Source organism: Desmodus rotundus, chromosome 3 (genome assembly GCF_022682495.2).
Source record: "Desmodus rotundus isolate HL8 chromosome 3, HLdesRot8A.1, whole genome shotgun sequence".
NCBI classification, from domain to species: Eukaryota; Metazoa; Chordata; class Mammalia; order Chiroptera; family Phyllostomidae; genus Desmodus; species Desmodus rotundus.
Genome location: NC_071389.1, coordinates 170,707,117 through 170,724,025, shown reverse-complemented (window position 1 = coordinate 170,724,025; position 16,909 = coordinate 170,707,117). Strand labels below are relative to the sequence as shown.

The 16,909-nt window shown below is 35.3% G+C and overlaps 1 protein-coding gene across 5 annotated transcripts in view; it reads right to left on the bottom strand.

Moving 5' to 3' along the window:
- ABCC9 (ATP binding cassette subfamily C member 9) overlaps positions 1 to 16,909 on the bottom strand; it is a 115,231-nt gene that overhangs the window by 91,417 nt on the left and 6,905 nt on the right. For all 5 annotated transcript variants that reach the window (XM_045184300.2, XM_045184299.2, XM_045184301.2 and 2 more), the window contains exons 4-8: positions 16,621 to 16,762; positions 11,955 to 12,076; positions 5,018 to 5,184; positions 3,749 to 3,991; positions 1,259 to 1,453 (exon numbers count right to left, since the gene is read on the bottom strand). In XM_045184300.2, coding sequence (XP_045040235.1) covers positions 1,259 to 1,453; positions 3,749 to 3,991; positions 5,018 to 5,184; positions 11,955 to 12,076; positions 16,621 to 16,762 — 869 coding nt within the window. The remainder of the gene's footprint in view (positions 1 to 1,258; positions 1,454 to 3,748; positions 3,992 to 5,017; positions 5,185 to 11,954; positions 12,077 to 16,620; positions 16,763 to 16,909) is intronic.

Genomic DNA, 16,909 nt, shown 5'->3' with positions numbered 1-16,909 from the left:
TCACTGAGAAGGCAGCATTTACTGCAGGGTTTGAAAATGCATAACATTTGCATAGGTAAAAAAAATGACAGGAAATCAGATTGAAAGAGTAAGAAGAAATCAGATTGAGAAACTTGAACAGGAAAATCTATGCATCTGTACTAGCATTTCTATCTATGAAACTAGGGAAATTAACTCCTCTTAGAAAAAAAACAGGAAATTTGTGATGTATGCTTTATTAAGAACAGAAAATATAAGATTATAAATTTCTAACAGCAAATATCTTATACTAAATAGCCCCCCAAATAGTAACATAACATCTAATAAAAACGTCATAATGGGACTTGCCCTTATCATTGTGAATCAGGATTGTCTTTAATATATTAGAACAGGAAATGTACATATTAAAAGTCACATCACTAACATTCTCAGTTATAGGCCTCTAAAAAAGTGACTCAAATACCACCCCTCATGTACTCATGCATGGAAATTCTTTAAAGGATTGCTGTAAAGACAAAATAAAATAACCAGTGTGAAATTTCCAAGCATAATTTCTGGCACACTGTAAATGCCTATTACATTTTTATGGGCTCTGAATCTGAGAAAAGATTTTGTTGACCAGATTCATTCAATTTTAATACACGAACACAATATATTCTCCACAATTGCTGTTTTCTTTTTAAAAAAGTATTCAATTGCTTTATACATAAGCCTGCTTGAACTGCTCATAAAACTGTATTAAAAAGTAACATTGTGTTCATTAGATTCCACATATGAGTGAAATCACATGGTATTTGCCTTTCTCTAACTTGCCTATTTCTCTTAGCATAAGGCTCTCTCGGTCCATCCATGCTGTTGCAAAGGGTAAAATTTTCTTCTTTTTAATGGCTGAGTAGTATTTCATTGCAAGCAAACTAGAGACAGACTCAGGGAGCAGGCTGACAGCTATTGAGGTTGGGGAGCTGAGTAGGGTAGTAGAGGAATAGAGAAAAAAATTTAAAGAGAAAAAACTCATGGACATGGACAACAGTGTGACGATGATCAGAGCCGGGAGGGATGGGAGAGGCAGAGGAAGGTACAGGGGGATAAATGGTGATGGACACAGACTTGCCTTGGGGTGGTGAACACACAATAAGGTGTACAGATGGTGTGTTGTGGAATTGTACACCTGAAGCCTATATAATTTTGATAACCAGTGTCACCCCAATAAATCCAATAAAAAAGTAACAATTATAATGAAATCTGCCAATATTTCCTTTTAAAAGCTCCACAAACTTACTCCTTTTGTGTTATTTGTCCCATTCTGGGTTTCATTCACACGCTGCACTATTCCAGAAATACAGAGAGGTCCAGCAAAACCCAGTAAGTCAGCAAGATAACGGAATGTGCTACTCAGTAGAATTGGTCGCCCAAAAGCTCTGTACATTGCTAGCCATATAGACGGAGTCCGGTTTGGATGATCTGCTACTTTTTTCTGAAAAAAAAACAAAACAAAGCAAACAAAACAAAAATCCAAATGAACCAAAATAAAATGACTAGAGCAGCAATTAATCTTAGCCACTATGGAAATCTCTTCTGATATTTTTGATTATGTTTTAAAGGTTTATAAATAACTGCTAATGGGTCTCTTTCAGTATAGTAAAAATGATTCTCCACCCTTGCATTCTATGCTACTGAATGCGTTTTAATGAAATAGAGTAAAGAGTAACCAGGCCAGTTTTCAGACATTGTATTATTTTTAATTGTCAAAACACCACCCGAAATTCTAAAGGCTAAAATGATTTGCATTCCCTTTGACTTGGTAACTGTAGGTTTGTCATGAATATACCAAATAACTTAAGCCAACTCATGGCTTCACACATCTGCAGTCACCTGTTGAAAAGATTTTAAGAGCTAAATAGTCATCATAACTATGTCTTGGAGAAAAGGCGAATAAGGTTTTTTCACTGCGGCGAAGAAGCTACCTCAATGCAATAGAGTTCACTTGTGTTTCACATTCACTTCCGGTTAGATAAGTAATTTGATTATTGTTTAAGTTTTTGATAAAAGGCATTAACACACCAAGTTCAGGCTAATCTGTATTATAAGAGTACTCAAAAACGTAAGCTATGTTTAGGCTATATTGTTAATCTTTACTTTAGTACAGTAGTTTAAAAAATATTATGCAATACTTTATCCCAGAGGTACAAAGAGATGACTCAAGTTCATTTGTAGTAACCATTTCCTGCAACATTAATTTCATAATACACATTTTTGACCCCACAGAGAGGTGATTTTCATCATTTACCATAAATGTTTTGTTGATCTTAATTTAGAACAGCCAAAAACTCTCCATACTCTGCTCCCTTCCAGTATTGTGAATACTCATATTTTTCTTATTGTTGTTCAAGTACAGTTGTCTCCATTTTCCCCCCACTTCTCCCCCCCACCCCAGCCATCCCCACCTCCCTCTCTCAATCCTACCCCCTTTGGTTTTGTCCATGTGTCCTTTATACATGTTCCTGAAAACCACCTCCCTCTCCCCATTATCCCCTCCCACCTCCCCTCTGGTTACTGTCAGTTTGTTCTTAATTTAAATGTCTCTGGTTATGTTTTGCTTGTTTGTTTGTTTTGTTGATTAGGTTCCACTTATAGGTGAGATCATATGGTATTTGTCTTTCACCGCCTGGATTATTTCACTTTGCATAATGCTCTCCAGGTCCATCCATGCTGTAGCAAAGGGTAGGAGCTCATTCTTTCTTTCCACTGCATAGTACTCCATTGTTTAAATGTACCATAGTTTTTTGATTCACTTATTTACTGATGGGCACTTCAGGTTGCTTCCAGCACTTGGCTATTGTAAATTGGGCTGCTATGAACACTGGGGTGCATAGGTTCTTTTGGATTGGTGTTTCAGGGTCCTTAATGTATAGTCCCAGCAATGGAATTGCCAGGTTGAAAGGAAGTTCCATTTTTAGTTTTCTGAGGCAATTCCATACTGTTACTCATTTTTAATTACAATAAAATCAGTACGTGATTGCAATATAAAATACATCTACTACTGTGGATAGCATACCGAATGAAAACAAGACAAATTGAAAAGACCCAAAGACTCTCATGTTTATATCTTTAAAGCAATTATAAATTCTCAAAGAAATCACCAGAAGAAACCAATTTGGGCTAAAATATAGTTTGGTACGTACATGGAGTAGGCAGAAGATGCCCCTTTATTTGATTTAGGTCCCTAAGTTTGAAATTCAAGATCCAAATTTTATTTAATAACTAAAGGATTTTAGTCCCTTAAAAGTCAGTTATTAGTGGATACGATCTAAAAGAAACTGAACAATTCCATGCATTGTTAACATTATGTGGTAACAAGGACTAGGCACACACTATCACTGGACTTAATTCTTACTTTCCACTCGGACCCAGAGCAAAGAGTGCTCTCTCTATCCCTACTCATGCATTGACGGGGCAACTCACACAGCATACAGGGCAGGGCAAAAATAGTTTCATGGTTGTTTGTATGGAAACCAACCCAATAATTAATGAACAATAATACAAGAATAAACTATTTCATGTACTCACAATGTAAACCTACTTTTGCCCCAGACTGTGTCTCTGGTTTGTGTCCTCAGCAGCCCAAATAACATGACTCAAGACTACTGGGAAGGACGGAGAGAAAAAATCTGCTCTTCCTTAACCATAGATGTTATTTAGGCTTAGTGCCTTTATATTTAATAGCCCCATCCGCTACAATTAGCTACATAAAAAACAGATATTAACTTACCTTTTGTTCTTCATATGCATCTTTCAGGCAAACATAATTTGTTACCGCCCTCATTGCTATTGGTAACTTTCCAATTGCCTTCAGATCAATAGGCTTTTTATGAGCGGATATGATAAGAGTGTTCATCCACCAGTATGTTGCTTTTGACAGTAAATTCACAAATGGTTGAAGAAATCTCACCCCCAGATCCTGGAGGTCTTCAGGAGGCTTTACTTTCTGAGGATTCATGAAGAAAACATATCTCTGTGGCAAGAAAAATTCCACAGAATAACAATTAACCTGATTCTTTTTCACATATTAAAAATACAATTTTAACCTTCTCTACATTTTCATTTCAGGGGGCCAAAGTTGATATGTTCATACCTCTTTCCATCCCCTTCTGAAATATTCTTTAAAATATTTCCCTTTTGTTATGAATAAATTAACTACTTGAATTCCAGAATTTTACATTTTATCCACTTGGGACTCCTTCTAAAATATTATCCTTTTAAAAAATAACCATTACTAAAAATCAGTGATTTGTGATACCCTGTGATAAAGTCAACTAAATGAAGATTTTTAAATTCTTTAGATTTTTAAAAGGTGTTACCAGCACCACTGTGAAGTCGTTCTGTTAGAATTTGTGCTCTGGCTAATGTGAACTGACGCTGTCCGCTATTCACTGCAGCGCGTGTCTAGCCATCCAGTGCAGACTGAAAGTGCTCTGACAGGACATGAGTACTGGAAAATCGACCTCTGCGATGTCTCACAGCGTAACTGGAGGCTTTAGGTGGTGCAAAGTAAAGTAGGTTTGTAATCACAGATCAGATATGAGTCCTGACCGTGTACTTGGATACACAGTAAGAGTTAGCGCTATAGAAGTTTTTGCATCAGTGAAATGAACAAGTTGGATTAGATAATCTTCTTTTCAGTTTGACGTTTCTGATAATACAGTAGTCTGATTAACCCAGGCTTGCTTGGAATCACTCGTGGATGATGGAACTTTTGAAACTTCTGATGAAAACAATTTCATCTATAATATGAACTAATCATAGTGTTTAGTGCATAAGAGGCATTCAATCAATATTTGTGAATGAATAAATAGATTCCAGGGTCAAATTAAGATTTCTGGAACATTAATGGTCTGAAACTTAGCAATTAATTCAACTTTCTAATTATACCCATAGATGACATACATTTGTTAAATGCTCCTGATTTCTAGCTGACTGTGATCTTTAATATCAGAATCTTGAATTCCAGGAACTAAATGAGGAATCATCAGATACCTACTCTGACCCGAATGACATTGATCTCCACAGCCATCAGGAGTCCATTCAAGATGACCATTATGCCCGTGATGCAGAAGCGCAGATCTGATACGCCCCACCCAGACTGCCAGTACTTGACCAATTTTATGGTTTTTGTAATAAAGGCCATTACCCAGTACAGGAATAGAGCTGAAAAGTGAAAAAGAAAAAAGATGCAATCTTTCACTAATATTTTTTAAAACATCACCAAATATAATGCTTTTTAATAACAGAAGACAAGTTTAAATATTCTATTTCCAGATAACTTTATTTGTTAAGAGAACATGTATGCTTTAGTGCATTTTTGGAGTCTTGAAGTGGAGGTATGGTAAGGACTTTGAAATGTTAGTGCTCCCACTCTGATTATATGTGATGGATGCACAGACATAGGAGACACAGAAAAGGAGAGCCTATACATTTCAGAACTTAGGTGTAATTCTGTAGACTTCCAAATGGACTTTGTCTTCTGGCCTTGTTTTTTTTTAAAAGCCTTCATTATATGAAGAATTCACAAGTTGGTATTTGTGTAACCTAACCAATAGGTAAGTATGTTTCAACTTCCAGGGATATGTCTAACAGTGCAACCTGGAATTATTGTGGAATCCATGTAGCTATGTAACAATATGTGGTTTCCTGCTTTACAAATCAGCATTCAATTAGTGACTCTTCTCCCTCAAAATGGGGTACAACCCCACATGCAACCACAGAGCACAGAGAACGACAATCCTACACACCAAACCCAGCCTGCAAACAGCCAGTCAGAAGGGTTGGGATCTACACCATCTCACAACCACAACCACAACCACAACCAGAATTTTGCAGCAAATAGAGGTGAAAGCAGAGATGTTCCTAGAAATCTGTTGTCATGAATTCAGTATACTTTGAAGTTTGCATAACGGTCAGTGCAGATGAATATAGGATGGGAAAGAAGAAATGTAAACATACGAGGTAATCCAGTTTGGACAACACTTATCAAAGCAGCATGTTTGTGGATAATCGCAACTTCCTTAGTGAAAAAGAACTGAATTGTCATATAAGCTCATTATATATTCTTTTTTTAGCTTAAAATATGGAGATTGTCAAGATGGATTTAGAAAAAAATTAAAACAGGCCAAATTATTATATGCTAACTAAGAGATTCAACTTAAATACAAATACACAGACTGAATATAAGTGAAAGAAAAAACATACAGTAAAGCATTAGAAATCTGGGGTGGTTTTATTAGTGTCAGATAATGTAGACTTCAAGACAAAGAGTACTATTAGAAATTTAAATTTTTTTAATAATGACAAATGCCTCAATTTTTAAGAATTAGACAATTAAAATTCACATAGGCCTAATAAAGACTTGGACAATCTGAAGACCATCAACCACACTGAAGTATTAAGTATTTACAAGATTGATATTTAATCTTATAAAAATACACCCCAAGTCTTCAGAATATGCATTCTAGTTAAGCACGCGTAGTATGGGTGCAGACTATATCTTTGGAAAACAAGGAGCAACACATTTAAAATACAAAAGTTATATAGAGTATGTTCTCTGATAACAATGCAATTAAACTAAAAGTCAAGAATAATAAATGTATTTTCCATTGCTGTTTATCAAATTGTGACAGACTTAGTAGCTTAAAACAACACATACTTATTATCTCACAATTTCCATGGGTCAAGAGTTTTCATGGACTCAGGCTGCAATCTGAACAGATTTGGTATAATACTCTTTGCCATAACTTATTGGCCAGAAGTTAACTCACAAGTCCCAGTCACACTTAAGAGGAGAGGATAGCACAGGGTACGAACACCAGGCACACAGATAATGGACGTAACCTTTCAGTCTTTGCACATGGTAAGATATCTAGAAGTCTCCAAATAGTTGTAATTTAAACAGTGCAATTCTAACTAACCACACACTAAAGAATAAGTCACTGGGAAAGTTAGAAAATATTTAAAGTAAATTATAATGAAGATACTACATATCAAAATTTAAGGATAGCTACTAAAGCAATACTTAGAGAAAAATTCATAACTTTGAAATAACTATTTTAGGGAAAAAAGGACAAGTCTAAAACCAATGATCTATGTTTCCATTTTAAAAGCTAGGAAAAGAATAATGAACAAAATAAATAAAAGGATGAAAACAACATAAATAAGAATAGAAAGCAATAAAATAGAGAACAAATAATTGAGGAAATTTTTTAAAACAACAAAGTCAACAAGGTTAATTTTTTTTTAAGATCAAGAAAATTGATAAGGCCCTTGCTGGAATGATCAGGAAAAGAGAAACACAAATTACTGATACTAGCAATGAAAGAAGAGTTATCACTACATATACAAGGCACTTAAAAAAGAAAATCAGAGAATATCTTAAACAACTTTATGACAACAAATAGAAAACTTAGATATTTGAAATTTACATTTCAAAATTGTAAAAATGTTTATTGAAAACTATAAAAACATTTATTGAAAACTATAACTTACCAACATTGAAATGTGATAAAATAGATTCTCTGAAGAGACTATATCTAATAAATAAATTTATGATTTAAAATCCTCCCTTAGTTAAAGGTAGAGGCCCAGGTGATTTCACCAGTGAATTCTATCAAACATTTAAGGAAGAAATAAAATTAATCTCATGACTGTCTTTCCAAAAATAGAGAAACAGAGAACATTTGCAAATCCATTTGTATATCTCAACATATAAAAACTGGAAAAGATATTGAGAGAAAAAAACAGACCAATACCCCTCACAACCTAGCTATAAAAAACCTTAACAAATAAGCTCTTGCAATATATAGCATAAATAATGTATGATGTACAGCTTAGCCCAGAAATGCATGGTTACTTTATCACTTAAAAAATTAATAAATATACATTGACAGAAGCACATTAACAGAAATATGTGTCCCAACAAATGCAGGAAAAAATCTTTAATAAAATTCAACATCTATCTATGACTAAAAAAAACCCTCTGAGACAACTTTGGAGAGAAGAAAACTTACTAACCTGATAAAGGTCTTACATGGAAAGTCTATAATTAACTTTATAATTAATTGTGAAAGACTATGCTTTCCTTAACGTCAGGAAATAAGCAAAGATTTCACTCTCCCCATGTCCATTCTACATTCTACTGATGGTCCTACCTGATGCAATATGGCAAGAAAAAGAAAGCATAAATTAAAGTGTGAAAAGAAACAAGTATAACTGTCTCTATTTTCAGATGGTGTTTGTTCATATAAAAAACCTAAAGAAACCTACAAAGTAGTAATTAGAATAGGTGACAAGAATCAAGGTCAATATACAAAATCAACTGTATTTTATTAAATGATAGCAACAATTGGAAATGAAATTGAAAATACAATTGCATTTATAATAGTAGCAGTGAACCAAAATTGCTAGTGTTACATTAAATAAGACATGGAAGGCCTCTACATTGAGAACTATAAAGCATTGCTAAAGCAAATGAGAGGAGACCTAAACAAATAAAGAATGGATTGTGAAACGATATTTTTAAGATGCCAATTCTCCCCAAATTGCTCTATACATTCATGTAATTCCTATCATAATCCCACCAGTTATATGTATATACATATATATACACATACACATATACACACACATATATACATACACATATATACATATATACACACACACACATATATACAATTCTAAACTGCACATGGCAATGAAAAAGAATTAGCATATCCAAAGCAGTCTTGGGAGAAAAACAAAGAAAACAAATCATGTGATCATAATACGTGACTTCAAAACTTCCAAAGCTACAGTAATCAAGACAAAAGGGTAATGGCATAAAACATCCATGAAAAGTTCAAAGGAATATAAAATACAGAGTCAAGAAATAGATCATATTTGAACAGTTATTTGATTTAATTCTTTACACAGGCCCGAAGCAATCCGATAAGAAATGGAAAGTCTATTCAACAAATGGTGCTCAAACACATGAATATCCATTTGGAAAAAAAAGAACCTTGATACCAACCTTATACCATAGACACAGTTAACGTAAATGAATCATAGTTCTCAAAATAAAAACTGATACTATAAGGCTTCTCAAAGAAAATAGAAAAATATGAGGGAATCATATGTTGAGAAGTCAAGACTTAAGACACAGAAGTCAATAACTATACATGAAAAATAATGAATTATACTACATCAAAATTAAAATCTTCTGCTCATAAAAATACCTTAAGTAAATGAGTCTGCATGCCACAGACTATGTATCTGATGTATCTGATGACGTATTCGCATCTAGTATATACAAAGTACTTACAACTCAATAGTAAAAATACAACCCAATAAAAAGTTAGCAAAATATATGAATAGCCACTTCATAAAAATAACAAATGGCCAATAAACTCATCAAAAAGGGCTCAATATCACTAGGCCTGAGAGAAAAGCAAATTAAACCCACAATGTGTTAGCAGTTCATACCTACCGGCATGGCTAAATTACAAAATTAAGAAAATCAAATGATGGTGAACATGTGAACAACTGGAATTCCCACAAGTTTCTAGTAAAAGTGGAAAGTAAACAACTTTGGGAAAAGATCTCATGGTCTCTCACAAATATAAACATTTACCTACCTACCCTGACCCAGCAATTCCACTCCTAGTCTATACCCAAAAGAAATAAAACCATATCCATCAAAAGACTTGCATGTGAAAGTTTATAGCAGCCTTTTTTTTTCATTATAGCCAAAACCTGGGAACCATCCAGGTGTACATCAACAAGAAATTGAAAAAAAGTGAGGTGTATTTACACAATAGAATACCCAACAATTACAAGAACAAATACTGACCGATACTACAATCTGAGTCAGCCTCAAAAAATCATGCTGAGAGAAAGAAGTCTTACACAAGAGAGCTTAAACTATGTGGTTCGATTATTATGAAGTTCTAGAGCTGGCAAATCTAATCTATGGCGGGGGACAATCAGATTAGGCATTGCCTTTGGGGCAATGGAAACCAGGATTGCCTGGAAAGGGGCACAGGAAAACTTTCATGGACGATGGCAATGATCTGCACAATGACAGGGCGATACAGGTGTACGCATTCAGCAAATAAAGATTTCTGCATTTCAGTATGTAAATTTTATCTCACAAAAGAACTGTAAATGAGTATTTAACTCTAGTTAATGACATGTTGAAATAATTAGGGGGTGATGCGTATTAATGTCTGCAACTTGCTTTAAATGCATCAAAAATAAGATGATTGATGGAGAAGGACAGAAAGATGTAGATACCTGATAAAGTAGAATAAAATATAAATTGAAGAATCTAGGTGGTAGATATATGAATATTCACATAATTCCTTCAACTTTATGTTTGGTAGGGAAAAAATACAATGTTGGGACAAAATTACTAGTTTTGTGATCTTAAAATAAGTGTGATTTTCTAGGTCCAAATATTTCTTTCCTAAAATAAGAAAAAGTTAGACTATTTTTCATCTCTATGAATCCTTCCAGAAATATGATCAAATTGTGCCCTCTGCCTTGTATCTACATAAAAATTACAGCGAGATTCTGATTGCATTTCCTTCAAAATATTATTAAAATGCAGTTTCCTTTCTAATTACATCTGATAACTCTTACATCGAGATCAGTTTTTGAGGAACTTAATATCTAGTGTATCGAATTCCCAACGTTATGTATATATTTTTTGCTGTTGGACTGGTGGAAATTTCGCTTTTTGGGGGGCATCTTCATAAAAAATTTCTGTGATGATATCTGCCTGCTATTTTGTACTGAAGAGCTTCCTAGTAAGATAATTCAGACTTTGACAAGCTTTTTAAATTAGTATTTAACCTGTCTACTTATTTTTGTTTGATTACCTTTGCACAATCTAATAATGCAAGTCAACATAAAATTAAATAATTAGTATCTTCTCTTATCTGTTTTAAATTTTAATGTCCTTTGGACAAGCAAATCATATATGTGTGGTTTTATTATTACTTTCCTTCATTTCTGTATCAGTCATCAATGTTATGATCATATACCAATCAAATAAATTTTATGAAACATAGAAAATTACAAGCACGCATTCACGCATCAACACACACAACTCTGGCTACAATCTCAGGAGAGTCGCAGATCCCTGCAGGTCATACATGACCCGTGTTCTACACCTTCCTCTCAGCTCTGTTTATGCAAGTGTGCACCAGGGAAGACTAGGATGGGTCGGAGTATCGAACTTAACTCATTAGGATAAATTCTATTGTTCCAGTTTAAGGAAAAAATGAGGAACATTGCAGACAGCCTCGGATTTCTACAGGGCAGAGGGGCAAGGGGGGCCGAGGCAGTGATGAGAGGCCTGATGCAGATGCCAGGGGCTGTGCTTTGGGGCAGCGATCCTCAGGCAGGCTGTTCTCCGTGCTGGGAAGGAGACTCTGCCTCCTGGAGGCCCCGGGCTCCCTCCACAGCAGTTCTAGGAGGGGCGTGACTCTCCCACAGTTTCAATGAAAGGCTTGAACCCTCGGAAAATGCCTGCAGACTCCAAGCCAAAGGCAGCCACACGTGGAACGAGACGAAGGGGCTGGTTGAAGGGCCTGCAGTGCAACAGCTCGTGGCGTGGCTGGAGCGCTGGCTCTGGGAGTGGAGCCTCTGCGGCCAGAAGGCCAGCACGTCCCCTCCCCTCTCCTCCCACCACACACCAATGCATCACGAGGGGCATTTCGTGGACAACACATACCCTAGCGAACAGATGTTGTTGCAGCCTAGAGCAACTCAGCTTATTTTCATCTCCACACTTATGGGGAGCCTACACAAGAATTAAATATTGTGGTTCTCCCGTGGGTAATTCTTCCCAATCCCAACCCACGCTGATAGCATCTACTATGAGGAAAAGGGAAGACAGATAGCTCTTTCCAGGGTTGGGGGGATGGACACTTGATCATACTTACCTAAAAGTAATTTGGGAAAATTTGATGTTTCGATGTTATGATAATATACTATTGACGTGGTAGTGGCAACAAATCCCATCACGGCCGGCATGAAGAGGTGGAGATGCCGCGATTCCCGGCGTCTGTGGAGAGCAGTACAGGGTCAGTGTCTACAGCGGGTCATTCCAGACGGTCTCTCATTTGATATTTAAAATACAGAGTTCAGTGGTAGTTGACAAGAGAATGTATAAAGAAAGGAAGATTATAATGGGAGACAGAATTCTGTTGAAAGGACCCAGGCTAACAGGGAGGGCTGTGAAAACACAGCTAAACAAGACCTTAAAGTGCATACAACAAAAGCAAATATATAACTGCTTCTATCCTGAGGGGCAGACCTGCTAAAATAATTTAACACCTATAGCAAGTAAGAACAATGAACTAAAAAAAAATGCTAAAGTCTGTGAAAAGTATGTTTATTTTTTTTGATAGCTTTCCTAAACTTTTCAGTGATTTTTCCAGTTTCATTAATTCACTGAATTCACATGTGTCTGTTGGTCCAGCCACTGTATCAGATTTAGGGATGCAGCAGTAAACAAGACATGATACAGTGCCTGTGATCACAAAATTTAGAGTTTAAAGAACAGCAATAGTGTATAGGAAATTATAACACAGGTGAAGAGACTGTGAGTGCAGATAGGGCTAGCATCTGTGACAGAGGGAAGCTTTGTGAAGGAATGGAGTTCTGGACTGAGACTTAATGAGTGGATCAAAAAACCATGGTACATTTACACGATGGAATACTACGCAACAGAAAGAAAGGAGGAGCTTCTACCCTTTGTGACAGTGTGGATGCAACTGGAGAGCATTATGCTAAGTGCAATAAGCCAGGTGGTGAAGGAACTGGAGAGCATTATGCTAAGTGCAATAAGCCAGGCAGTGAAAGACAAATACTGTATGATCTCACCTATAAGCAGAACCTGATCAGTGAAACAAACAAGCAAGCAAAATACAAACAGAGACGTTGAAATAAAGAACAGATTGAGGGTAACCAGAGCCAGGGAGAGGGAGGATAACAAGGGAAAGAGAGGGAAGGGTCTTCAAGGAACATGTATAAAGAACCCATGGACAAAGCCAAAAGCAGGTAGGATTGAGGGTGAGAGTGGGTGGGGTGGGAGAAAGGGGATGGGGGAAAATGGAGACAACTGTACTTGAAATACAATAAAAGCAAATTAAAAAAAAAAAAAGAATGAGAAGTTGCTACCCAGAGGAAGAAGAGAGTAGGACAGTTCCAGGCAGAGGGCCTAGATATGTTCAAGGACACTACAAGCATTTCAGTATGATTGCAAGGAGCTGAGGTGTCATTCCGAGGACAATAGAGAGCTTCAGGTGGACCAGAAATATGACGACAGGACATATTTTCATGGCAGACAGCCCTCAACTCCATTTGCATTAACAATGATACACAGTTAAACATATTTTCTCAAATACTTAAATACATTATTGATAGAGAAGAAAGTAAGTCATTTGACAGTGAGGGAAAGAGGAACATTTGGGAAAGTCATTTCAGAGAGAGCTATGGTTGACAATGGGAACTGAAATACATAAAGGAACCCACTAGCAAGGAAAGTGGTAGAAGAGCACTTTTTAAAAAAGAGAGCAGAATGTGAAAATACATAGAAGCATGAAACAGTAGAGCATCTTCAAAATTCCAAGTAATGTCATTTTCCTTAAATAGAAAATCTGAGATAGGATAAAAGGCTTTGTATGCCGTATAATGAGCTGGGCTCTGATCTTGCAGAAAATGGAAATTCTTTAACAGGTAAATCGTATGGTCAGATTTGAGTTTTAGACATGTCAATCTGGTAGTAATGCAGATAATGGGGGTGATTGATAGGTAGTGTGCAGGTCTGAGGTGAGGAGAAAGACATACAAAGAAAGAGAGCAGTTAGCCATGTATGGGTGTAGGCCAGGTGAGGGCTGATGAAAGCCTGAATTAAGCTTTGGTGGCAGAACCATGAAGGAAGTAATACATTTGCAAAATATTAGTTGTTAAAATAGACAGGACTTTAATAGTGTTAGGGTATGAGGCTGATGGCAATGGAGAGGTAGAGAGTAATTCCCACAGTGCCTGGGTGGACGGTGGTGTGAACAAATAAGATTTTAAGAGGATGAGCAGATTGGAGAGAAGAAAGTAACTCATTTCAGCAGGAATGTGTGGATTAAGAAACATGCAAAAGAAGTTGTCTAATAGGAATATGTAGAGATTGGGAACATGATCAGTGATAGATCTGGAAACATTAATATAGACATAGTAATGAAAATATGAAAGTGCTATGATAGCATAAAAACTAGCTTAAAAACCACCCACCACCTCCTAGAAATAGTTGAAAGTGGTCAAAGAGAAAAAGTAGGAAATAAATATATCATCATTACAGGAATTAGGAAATGCTCCTAATATTCTTTAATTATTGAACCAAAGAAAGAATTTTTGAAAATCACTTAATATTTAGGAAATTTTAAAATAAGCATACTACTTATCCAAGCTTGTTAAATGCTGCCAAAACTATAACCAGAAGAAAGTTTATAACCTTAAACATATCAATAAGAAATAATTATAATAAATTAAGTAGTCAATTCAAGTTAGAAAAAGAACAATAAAACATCATTAAAAGAAGCAATAATAAAGGATGAATAAACATAGCAGGGTTTTTCTGTAATAATCAAATATTTTACTATTGTGAAAATGGTAATAAATCCCAAAAGATATTCATTTAACAAATTACATGCCTTAATAATAAACTTTTCAAAGTAGACTAAAGAACAAAATAAAAATGATTACTAGATGTAGGAGAGTATGTAAAAAAGATGATAAATTATTTAGATAGAAATAAAAAAGGGAGCCCATTACAAATACCTATGCAAAACAGATAAGGATATTTCAAAAGAAAAATTAATAGCTTTAATATTTGTATTAGTATAAAAGAAATCAGTTCTTTCCATTTAGAAGGTCTTTGCATTATATTGCTAATTATAATGAGCTTCTGTGATATTTATATTAAAAAGTCCATAAAGATTTTGTTTAAAAAAATAAAGAAGAAAGGAATGATCAGCAGCATCAAATATAGTATTATGTTAAGGAGGAAAAGGTATCCATTAAGGTGTCATTAATCCTCATTGGGATTCTTATAGGAGCATGAGAAAGCAAACTAAATATTTGGGTTCATAAGTATCTGGAAGATGACTTTTGAGAAGCTTGAATAAAAAGGGTAAGGGGAAGACGTCTATAGCTAAAGAATGGGAGGGAGTAGGGCAAAATCAAAAGTTTATTTCTGTTTTTACATAGCTCTCTTATGTCCCTACCACTATAACATAAGGTTCTGCCAATAGCATATGCCCTCTTCATTATTAGTGCAGCCTCTTGTTTTAAGTCTCTGACTGAATCTGTGCCTCAACCATGGGGCTGGAAAGGAGAAGCCATCCTTGCCCATGTGATATCAAACTTTTAGGAAATACTGGACTGACCAATCTTCCACTTTATACATACACATAGAAAAATGTAGAGTCAGCCTTTATGAGAATACATATTAAGGGAATAAAAATGAACGCTAGAATTGGCTATGCAAGTAGAATATAGTACAAATACACAAAAGTGCTTTAAACAATTATCACTAAGATAACAGCCAATTAAGCTTCTAAATACTTGAAGTCATATCTTAGAGTCTCTGATTTTTCTTTTTATCGGAAACCATGATGTGCATATATATGCAAAGAGCTGTCATACAACGTTATAAAATAATTGGCTGCATATCAAAAACTTAGAAGTTTCATTCCTCATTAACTGCAACAGCAAAACATAAACAGATGTCAAGGGAAGTTCTTATTAGATAAGAGAAAAATGATTCTTGGAGCTTTCTTTTTAAAAATCTTTAAAGGTTCTTTCCTGCCAATTCTTCAATGAAAGGTGTACTATTTAGGAAAATTTTGATTATAAAATTTTCCTATTACCTAAGTGTATTTTCTGCTACTATGTGATAAAAATGTTTTCCATACATTATGTTCAAGTTTATAAATAGAATTCATTATATTTTAAATGCCTAATATAAATTTCCTCTTTTATAAGAATGACAAAATTCCTTCAAAGGTAGTGGTTTTGGGACAAACCCTGATTTTAAAATAATTTTGTGCTATGCCTCAATTTGTAGTTATATCCTGATATATTCTTGGACTCCTTTAATGCCTGCCTCATCTATATTGCTTCTTTACAAAGTAAACTGAAACATCTGAGTGTTGGTTATATACTTATATACAAATGTAAAGTTATTAGAGTTATATGTCAATACAGACAATCTTGCTATGTATACCTATTTTGAAAGACAAGACAAACACCAAAGTGCTTAAAAGGACAGAACTTTCTTCCAGGGCTACATAGATGAAGGAGCAAAAAAACAGAAAGTACATCAATGAGCTCTAGTCACAGAGAACTGAACTTGTGTCATCGAAGAAATTATGTAGCAACACAAAAGTAAGGCCAACATGCATGATCACCATAGATATTGGGTGGCAGCTCTTGTTCCTAAATGATGACCAAAAAGTTAAGTCTGACTTGGTATGCTCTTAGCTACTACCCATATCAACACACTCACGTGTAATGGACAATGTATCACATTAACTAAGTTGAGTCACTTACGAATCTGAAACTATGCCTTCTGCTATTTCACAAACATGCACAAATAGGAGAGCAAACGTAAGAATCCATCTCAGGTTATGTCCAGGAAAATGAAGCCATGTGTTGTGGTGAATTTGTACTTTTGAGCTTTGACTGCCCCACCCTGGAAAAAGAAACAAGCAAAGAGATAAACAAAAGGATCAATTATAATGATGGAAAAAATTTACATTGTGATATGCTTTGGGGAGTTCATGAAACCTGAGTGCTTTCTAGAGTAACACTACAATTTCTAGAGTGGAAATTCTGATCT